Source organism: Bradysia coprophila, unplaced genomic scaffold, assembly GCF_014529535.1.
Source record: "Bradysia coprophila strain Holo2 unplaced genomic scaffold, BU_Bcop_v1 contig_324, whole genome shotgun sequence".
Lineage (NCBI taxonomy): Eukaryota > Metazoa > Arthropoda > Insecta > Diptera > Sciaridae > Bradysia > Bradysia coprophila.
Window position 1 is genome coordinate 4,852,697 of NW_023503584.1, and position 10,217 is coordinate 4,862,913.

The window sequence follows — 10,217 nt, forward strand, 5'->3', positions numbered from 1 at the left end:
AAAAATGTCGCATGGAAATATAATGGTCAAAGATTTCTGTTAATGTAAATTACTTGCCATATACACATTCCAGCACTGATGAATCTCCACAGATACAAATTTAACTCAAGTGCATAAGTTCACATAACTTTCAAAGTGTAAGACATGAAGTCGATTCGATGTGCAACTTGATACGAATTCTATCTGACAAAATTCTTGTGACAAAATCAAGTACTAATCACATTCCGATACGGACAGAATCAGAAACATTTCTGTCTGATTCTTTAGATATATATTGCTCAGTCGTCGTTTTAAGAAGAAGAAAGGGAAAAAAATCTTCTGGCTCCTTTCATTCCCTGATTTCCTATGAAACTGTTATCCTGAACATTTTTTTTTCTGTGAAATGTTAAATTAAAAGCGAAAAAAAAATATTTTTATGATTAATCATATATCCATGACAAGTTGACACGTTGAATAGGAATAAAAAGCACAGTGTTGAGAACGTTAATGATGAATTTTAAAATTAATATATGCCGTGTTGTGTGTTGTTTAGTTAAATTATTAAGCGTTTTGTGTTTAAGTAAGCTCAAATTATATTTTCCTTTTTTTGTATATTAGGAAAACATATCGAAAGTTATGAAACGAAAATCGTTTTCTTTTAAGATAACTTTTTATTTTAAATGGAAAAGTTGAAAAAAAAAACTTTTAACTAAATTTAAACTGCCATAAAACGTTTTTTTAAAATTACATTCCATAAATTAAGAGCATTTAAATTTTAAAGAAAAGACGAAAAGTAAATGAAAAATTATTTTTAAGTATTACGAGCTTAGACGATCATTGACGAAGTAAATTTTATAAATTAAGTACCTGAAATGAAATCAGATAAAAAATGCACACAATTCAAAATCTCAAGTCTCCGTCAAAAAGAGAACGGAATCTACTAAAACTCAATACAATTTGCTTAATTTAGGAAACATGAACATCAAAAAATATTTTTTGGATAAACGAAAGTTCCGTTTTCGAATAATGTTTTTAAAAAATAAACTAAAATCACAAAAACTATAAAACTGACAATAAAGCGTAAAAAGTAAAGTGAAAAAGAAAAATATTTATCCGATCCGATTTACAAATGAAAAAAAAAATGTTTTTCAATTCCATAATAGTAATTAGTAAATAAATTTTAAAAAAATGAAAAAAAATTAATTGTTTAACTTGGCGCATAGCTGTGACACTTGCAATATTATTTCTAACATTTTTTTATAAATAAGCTTAGCTTTTAATGTTTATAATGAAAAAAGTTTTATTTTGTTTTTTCTTTTAATTTAACTCTAATTATCATTTTCATTCATTTTATCATAAACAAAATGAAATTTTCTTTTCAGTTTTTTTTTAAGATTTTCGAATTATATCCACAATTCATAATTTATTGTTTTTTTTTTTCTCTTTTTTTATTAATTTTTTATATTTTGATGGACATTCCATTCCATCGAAATGTTTTTTTTTGTGTTAACGGTGGAGGTTTCTTAGTTAAAACTTTAAAATTACATTTTCTCAGTTAACTTTTCCGTTTTCCGTCACACTTTTATAAAAACTGTTGAATCTCGAATTTATCACTTCGTTACATTTGGTCTTATTCATTTTTATGTTGTAACTGGAAACAAAAACATTCTTTTGTAATTGAAATAAAAAAAAAATAATTTTCATCTAATGTTAAGACAAAAAAATTAAGTTTCGTTAGCATTTATGTGTTTAATTAGTTATATATTATTGTCAACACAAAAATTGCGCAAAAGAAAAATGTGAAAGAAAAAAGAAAATATTTTTTGTTTGCTTTGTCTAGACTTTAAATTTAATTTTAATTTTTATGTTCTAATGATTGGTTTGAAATTTTAGTTAAAGAAGAAGAACAATTATATTAGAATCTTAATATTTTTTATAATGTATTGAAAAATAAATGAGTGCATAAGTTTAATCACATGTCTTTGACACAGAGTACCCACGACCACGACTAAGAAAGGCTCATATTATTAGAAATTTTATGAGATTTTAAAGGTAATTTTAGGAGATTTTGAAGGTAATTTTAGTAGAATTTGTTAAGATCTCCCTTTTTCTTATACTCTTCGTAAAATCCTAAAAATGTGTCAGAAAATTATGTTTAAATAATAGAAAATGGTCAAAAATGTATTTTTCGCAATTCCGGTCCATAATCATCACCTTTCCATGCATCCATTTAATGTCGTTTTGAAGGTATTTATTTCACAGTGCATTTTTGATTATTTTTTTCGCACTTGGGCTTTTTCACATTTTTTTCGCACGCTACATAGCTTAGTACCTTTAAGAAAGACTAAATTTTATAAATAAAAACTTCTTCCAAACACCAAGCAACGACCATAGCCATTCGGCTACAGAGTCACACAATTATACAGAACGTATTGTTGAAGCGTACATACTAAGCATTGACTACTTGATTTTATTGAGCGCGTCTCTATACATCACATTGCAATGTGTATATAGTGCAGGTTGCTTGATCGTTCAAATGAATTCATGTTTGCATGTGAATGGTTGGTAGAAATTTTGGTAATATTTTGTATTGGAAAGGTGATTATGGCCCGAAATTGCGAAAAACGTTGTATCTACCACGGTAGGTATTCCGGTATTTTTTCGCACACGACGTCTTGTCGACCTCGGCTTCGACATCTAGTGCGAAAAAATACCTTCATACCTACCTTGGTAGATAAATAACTATTTTTATCAAAATATCTTTTTCCTTATATAGTTCAATAATTGAAACGTTTGTCGTTTCCACTTTTTTGACGCTATTATGGCCTTTATCAGTTTTTCCTATTTCGATTTTTTTTTGTGCAGATGCTTTATTGAGATTTTCTTCCGCCTCTTTATTCTTAAGAAGAAGTTCCTTCTCGACTTTTTCTTGTTCGAGAAATCAAGTACTTTGGCGCGCATTAGAGCACATCTGGAACAGACATTGGGAAGTCAGCGAGGCTTATGTTATTCAATGTGTCTTCAACCATTCGAATTGCGACGATAGACGCATCTTCTAACAAACTGCGATCCTCGAGAATGTATTTGTTTTCGCTAAATCTACGTTCAGAATCGCTGTTTGCATGATTCAAAAAAGGACTGTTTTCGCAAATTGACTCGGGTCTTTATACAAAAGTTCAAATTCGTTGCACAAATGGGCTGATTTTAGGAGGATTTGTTCCATTTAAGGAATTTTAGGAGGATTGGGAAGTTTGCGTCTACCCATCATTAACCCAGTCTTTTCAACGAGTTCGCCTAGGTTGGTTGCAGTAGATCCTATCGGCTTGAAGCCCATGCTGTGCATAGAGTTTCGAGACAAAATATTCTTTTGTTTAAATTTTTCACTAAGTCTCTTATGCAAATTACGGCAGAATTAACTTTCAACATATATTTCTATTAAAATCTTGGTCGACAGTTCCTTACATCCGATTTTTCGTCTGATTTTTAAATAGGTGTCACATTGCTTCGCTTCCAGTTTGCATATTTACCAAGCGTAATAGGAGGAAAAGTGGCGTTGAGATGAAGATCATTTGGAAGGTCATAAGCATGAGAAACCTTGAATTCATCAAAATTGAGAAGCGATCTCATTATAGGTTTGTTCCAAGTAACTGTAAACACAATTTTGACTAGCCGAACGAAGCAGACCTCCTTCAATATAGATCATCTTCAAGTTACCGAAGTTAGCTCAGATTAGTTTCGTTCGTTTCGTTGTGTTTTATTTACCACAAACTTTTATGTTAAAAAGGAGCTGCCACTCGAGTACTAAATTTAAAATCCTGTGCAAAATAAAGAACGAACAATAGGTTTGTTCCAAGTAACTGTAAACACGAACTTCGACAACCCGAACAACGAAAATTTCATCTACAGCAACGATTTACACAGAAATATTATTGAGGTTATGGTTCTGTGGATGAAATTTGACAATTCATACGGCCTTGGAACAAACCTATAGGCGGCGGTTCACAATCTCTCGTTCAAATGACAATATTTTTAACGTGGATGGCATTTCAAATGGCCTTGAAGATGATCAACAGATACGAATACTAAATGAAACGTCTTTATTGTAATGATATATCAGTAGAACTGATTTCTAATTTATTGACATTCACGCACAGCATACTACGATACTACAATCATGCCATTCTTCGATACGATAACTCGAGTCATCTATAATATGATCTCAAGCAATAGAACTCAAATCAACAAAGACACTTCCGATCGGTCCATTCACATTACGATTACACGGTTTATAAATACCGCTAGAGTTCAACTGTCAATCTGTAGAATTGTCAAGATTATAGATCATTTTCATTATACGGTACTCGTCAACGTCACCCCACTTAATTTTTCGTCAAGTAGTCCTTAACCTCAACTAATTGACGTTAAACTGCGTTCAATTTACTGGTTTTTACTGGATGTTCATTAAACCTACGTTCGGTTTAATTTTTACATGCCTATGAATCACAGTGGGATTGAACAAAACTTAAATAGAGTCCACCTCTGATTTTTCTTCATGTTCTTATTGAGAGACTCGAGTACTACGTCTGTACTCAATATGGTACCTAAATGCTTCAACATTTTTATTTTGGCACGTTGACTTCGGCTCGGTCTATAAACTTTCCGCTGGCAAAAAAAAAATTGGAAGCTGGTAGGTAATGTACTATTAAAATGAGTTTTACAGTAATTTATTTTTTCAAACTTAGGCTTTGTCATATAGCTTGCATATGTGTTACAAATTACTATATAGTGGACGTAAAGAAATTATAACTAAAAATTCTATGCATACGTTATCACAACAGCTTTATTTGATGGGACGGACACTTTGTATCATTAATCCTGTTTTTCATGAATTTCCTCATTAAACTGTTTCTGCCACATTTCGCCATAAGTACCTGAAATATTCAAATTTATTTCTTCTAATTTGAGCTCATCCAACTCTACAATGTTGTCTTATATATACCTCCTCTCTGTAGTAAAACCTCGTGTCGACCACGCTCAATAATTCGTCCTTCCTTCAACACTAAAATTTCGTCAGCGTGAATTATAGTTGATAGTCGATGAGCCACAATAATTGTGGTCCGATTCTTGCAAACTTGTCCAATAGCCGACTGAATGTTACGTTCCGTTTGTGTGTCTAGTGCACTCGTTGCTTCGTCTAATAACACAATTGGTGGTCCTTTCAAAATGGTTCGTGCTATGTAACAAAACGGTGTTCAATTTATTGTTAAAAATTCTTTTCCTTTATATCTCCACGAACCTATTGCGACTCTCTGTTTTTCACCTCCACTCAATCGCAGTCCTCTATCACCAACTTCTGTTTCGTATTTATCCGGGAAGTTCAAAATATTGTCATGAATGTCAGCAGCACGTGCGGCAGATTCCACTTCATCGTCAGTTGCATCTGACTGTCCATATTTAATATTGTATTTAATGGTCTTGTTGAATAATATTGTGTCTTGTGGCACGATTCCGAGAACCGCATGAAGTGATTCTTGTGTCATCTTCTTGACATCGACACCATCAATGCTGATGGATCCACTGCCGACATCATAAAAACGAGACAGTAAACGGATAATAGTACTTTTCCCCGAACCGGAGGGTCCAACGAGAGCCAAAGTTTTACCAGCAACTACCGAAAATGAAACATCATTCAGGATTTCACGATCTGGATCATAGCTGAAACACACATGGGAGAAGATGATGTCGCCTCGCGGGTTTGAGAACTCAATGGCATCATGTGCATCTACAACTTCCGGTTTCTCATTGAGAATATCGTACAATTTTCCCATATCAATGAAAAGATCCTGGAAATGGCTAAAATATTTTACATTTGAAAATAATCACCACATCGACGTTTCATTTTTTACCGGTAAATTCCACTCAATCGATTCATTGGCGAATACAATTGTAGCATGTAGGCTGCAAAGAACACGTACTGACCGGATGTTAGTGAGCCAGTGTCTACTACCAAGTAAGCGCAAAGCAAAGAAGAAACAAGAAGACTACCACATACGACACCATTTTCGAATAGATCTGTTACATGAAATGCAATTTCCATATTGAACTGCACCTTTTGATCTTCTAACAGCGCGTTAGCGTAAGCTTCAACTTCATATTTTGTAGTTCCACAGTATTTTATAGTTTCGATATTGAGAAGCGAATCAACACCGACCGCACTTTTCTCTTTTACTTCAGGCTTCTTTTCAAATGTTTGTGCCCAATTTGTCACAGAAATACGTATACCTATAACATTGAGAACATTCCTTGGTTGAAATTGTCATTCCTAAGGCAGACACACCTCTTTTAATAACATTTAAAAAAATTCACCAACGCGACGGTAATCATCATGGCGGCGATAATCATCACGTTAGGTGAGTTTTTTTGTTTCAAATTCGCATAATATTATAATTCACATAATACAGCCTTAGCCATTACGTCATGAGAAGAATTATCGGAATTTCCTTTTTCTATCAGAGATGAAAGCAACGTTTTTTACCACTAAATTACCACATCAATTGGTAATACATTTAAAAAAAAGTTTCTAACCCGAACTGTCATTGGCCGAAGTGGATCAAAAAATTATTTTGTTTTAGTCTTTTGAGTGGAGAAAATGGGATTAACATCGAAAACTCTTCTATCATATTTAAACGTTTCTTCTGGTGCTATCGATATTAGAATCCACTACATAAATCAGGATCAAAATGAAAAGTCTCGTGTGTTTAATAGCCTCGACCTCGGCTCGGATCCACAACTATCTTCTTTTTTTCCTTGTCATGTGAATTATTATTTTCACGATGTACGTATGAGAAATTATTTGTACCTCTTGCTAGAGAAGCTATGTACGATTCCTAAGTTAACGTAAAACTTGAAAATTACCCGTAAACTCTCCATATATTTTATATAGAGAGATTACTTAGAATTTCGACATTTTACGAAACATTGTAAGTGAAAATTACAAGCTCCCTACCATACAAAATTGTTTACTTACGTAAGTATAAGACCAGTGTGATGGTGATAAGAAGACCGAAATACCAATTGAATGTTGCCGTTAGGAAAACAACAGACGTTAAAATATCTAAAATAGCTGGACCAAAAGAAAACAGGCAATAGCTCGCTAGTGAACTAATGCTATACGACGCGGAGTTCATAAGTTCAAGAACTTCACCGGACCGACGTGATAAATGCCAGCGCAACGATAACTTATGCAAATGAGCAAAAAATTTCGTCTCAACGTTTCTGTTGATGAAATTCTCTACGTGTTGCCACAGGAATGATCGTACAGCCCATAGCGGACCCATAGATAGAAATTGTAATCCTACATAGATCAAAATCAGATCCCAACAAAAGACTTTTTTATCTAGACTGTCCACTGGAATACAAAAAAAAATCTTTTAGATTTTTTAACTTTTAACTTTTGAATTATTTTGTTAGATGCTAACCGATCCTCTGATTATAAACTGGGACGAAAATACTGGTTGAACTCTCAGCAATAACAATCAATATACACAATAAAATTCGTATTTGGATTCCTATACTGGCATCCGGCCAGAAAAATGTCAAAAGAATTTGTAGTCTTCTCCATCGCTCAGTCCAAGCGGAATCTGCGACCTAATTGTAAATAACCACAATTACTAACCATTCCACACACTTAACGATTTACTGGGTGTATACCGTGTTGTCATCGTTGGTTTTTAGTTTAGAATAATTACTTTCAGATTTTTGGAATGTTATGTACTCCAATATGATTTTAAAAAAGGTATACACTTTTTGAATCACAAACATTTCGCCGGCTTGGACACCTTTCCACTTCAGCAACAACTTTGTGACTAACTAAAAAAATTTATTTAAAATTCTTGTTATTGTTATTTCACAACATGACACAACACACTGAACTGAACATGCGTCATTTAACCCTGGTAGTTATACTTATCATTATGTTGGTTGTTCTGAGACACCGTTGAATCTCGGAACTACTGGCGGCAAAGGCTAATTTCTTTTAGTTATTGTTGTTTAAGTAGCTGGCACATGTAATTGAATATAAATTAACCTGTTACAGACGGCTGTCATCTGTTATCGACAAAGACAGCAATAATAAAAGTCAAGCTCTGACTGATGAGGCCTTATATAGCAAATGTTCATGTTCAAAACAAATGAAGTAAAAGATTTCTGAAATCAATCTATAAAAATCTTCGATCAAATGAAGTAATAGTTTGAATAGTAAAACTTTTAATATGCTTGCCGTCTGCGACAGCAGAGTTCCCACGACTTTGGAAGGCTTCTAAAATTAGGAATTTTAGGAAATTTTAACGGTAATTTTAGGAGAATTTTAGAAGATTTTGCAAGTAATTTTAGGAGTATTTTAGGAGATTTGATAAAGGTTTTATAAGTAATTTCCGGAGGAATTTTTGCAGCCTCAAGATCTTTCTGTTTCTCATACACTTCGCAATATAATAAAAGTATTTCAGAAAATAATATGTTCAATTAGGGGTGTGCGATGGATATAGGATCGAGACAGGCATAGTCCACAAAAAATTGTTATCATCCCTAGATGTCAAAAACTCGGATTTCTCAATTGAGCCGTTTTGCCTCAATTTTAGACCAAACAAACACTCACGAAACAAACATTTCTCACATGATTTTCAAAAACTTTTTTGATCTGGATAGCCTACAACATTCGCAAGAATTTAAGCCCACTTGAGCAAAGATCGAATTATTTTCTTGATATAATTTCCGAATTTTCAAGTTTAAAATCCACTCAATTTTTCATAGTCGGCAAACTTTGACGACTCACCAAAAATACCTTCTCGACAAACTTCGCCTAGATTTAATTTTTTCTTGTAGCACTGGACTCCAATTAGTAGAATAAGACTAATGCAGCTAACAAAGATCTCAAAGAAGGTTTTTGGTAGAAGTCGAAGTAGGTGGAAGACCGAAAACTAAAAAATTTAGCTTCTATGATTTGTCTCAAGTTGTAAATGAATTTTTAAAATTTACGCCAGTCTCGATCCTTTCTCCATCGTACACCCCTAATTGACAAAAAGTTTTTTTTTATCAAAGCAACGTTTTCCTTATGTAGTTCAATAATTGAAACTTTTATGGTTTACACTTTTTTGACGCCAGTTAAGACCAGCAACTTGGTATTTATCAGTTGTTTCTTGTCGACTGGACCCTTCTTTCAAGTTAACAAGATTCACCATAATTTTGGTCGAAGTGCGACGATAGTCGCATCTACTAACAAGCTGAGATCCTCGAGAATATATTTGTTTTCGCTAAATCCACGTTCAGGTTCGCTGTTTGCATGACTCAAAGAAAGGACTGTTTTCAAATTCATTGCAGCGTAATTGAGTTACAAACAATTTTTTTTTTTATTTTTTATCGATGGAGAACCTAATTATAAGACACTTTGTCTCGTATCATATGCCAAAAAAAGTTAAAACTTTTTTTATAAATCATTTTGAAAGTCACTAAAAACACGAAAATTCGAATAGAAATACAGTATGTCATCAAAAATTTTTGTATTTCGATTCGAATTTTCGTGTTTTCAGTGACTTTCAAAATGATTTATAAAAAAAGTTTTAACTTTTTTTGGCATATGATACGAGACAAAGTGTCTTATAATTAGGTTCTCCATCGATAAAAAATAAAAAAAAAATTTGTTTGTAACTCAATTAAAAAAAAAACTTGTTTCTCAGTTTTATTAAAAAAATTCTTTGATAGTGTGGGCTATTTTTAGGAATTTTAGAAGATTTTAGGAGATTTTAGGAGGATTTGGTCCATTTTAGGAATTTTATGAATTTTAGGAGGAGTGGGAACTCTGCGACAGGTTAAGTTTCGTTGTTTTTGACACAAATGAATAGTTACTGTTCGATTAAATTGTATATAAAAACTTCGCATTGATTAGAGTGGGTTGATTTTCACATAAGAGTTGGGATCGGTATGTGGCCGGTTGGGCGCGTTAAGGGACCTACAGAACTAAACGACAATCTGTATCATGTCATGTCAGGCTTTTTCGAGCTCACAAGAAATTAATATCGAAAGACGATCATCTAATACTGATGAACGCCTTTAGATTAAGGAGAAGTAAACAGACGGAATATATTTTTCAATTTTTCTGTTGAATATATTACACTAGGCAACAGAGGTCATGTGAATACCTTACCACACCAAAACGGCCGACCGGATCGGTGCACTTTCATTGT

At 33.0% G+C, this 10,217-nt stretch overlaps 1 protein-coding gene across 4 annotated transcripts; it reads right to left on the minus strand.

The window, feature by feature from the left end:
- Positions 1-1,005: 1,005 nt before the first annotated feature.
- On the minus strand, positions 1,006-8,030 carry LOC119079637 (ATP-binding cassette sub-family B member 6, mitochondrial-like). Of its 4 annotated transcripts, XM_037187658.1 has the most exons (9): positions 7,907-8,028; positions 7,690-7,848; positions 7,458-7,626; positions 7,007-7,387; positions 5,886-6,261; positions 5,276-5,832; positions 4,979-5,212; positions 4,792-4,910; positions 1,006-1,048 (listed from the first exon to the last, which is right to left on the minus strand). In XM_037187658.1, the coding sequence occupies exons 1-8, from the start codon at positions 7,916-7,918 to the stop codon at positions 4,849-4,851; spliced, it is 1,950 nt and encodes a 649-aa protein (XP_037043553.1). In that variant the 5' UTR covers positions 7,919-8,028; the 3' UTR covers positions 1,006-1,048; positions 4,792-4,848. The 4 variants fall into 4 exon arrangements, with proteins under 4 accessions (XP_037043553.1, XP_037043554.1, XP_037043555.1 ...); XM_037187659.1 differs by having other exon boundaries at positions 7,540-7,626; positions 7,690-8,030; XM_037187660.1 differs by lacking the exon at positions 7,007-7,387.
- Positions 8,031-10,217: the final 2,187 nt, after the last annotated feature.

Coding starts and splice junctions, on each gene's coding strand:
- LOC119079637 (XM_037187658.1), bottom strand. Junction 7,388..7,457: donor AGTTTATAATCAGAGGATCG/GTTAGCATCTAA, acceptor TTTGTATTCCAG/TGGACAGTCTAGATAAAAAA. Junction 5,213..5,275: donor AAAACAGAGAGTCGCAATAG/GTTCGTGGAGAT, acceptor TTTGTTACATAG/CACGAACCATTTTGAAAGGA.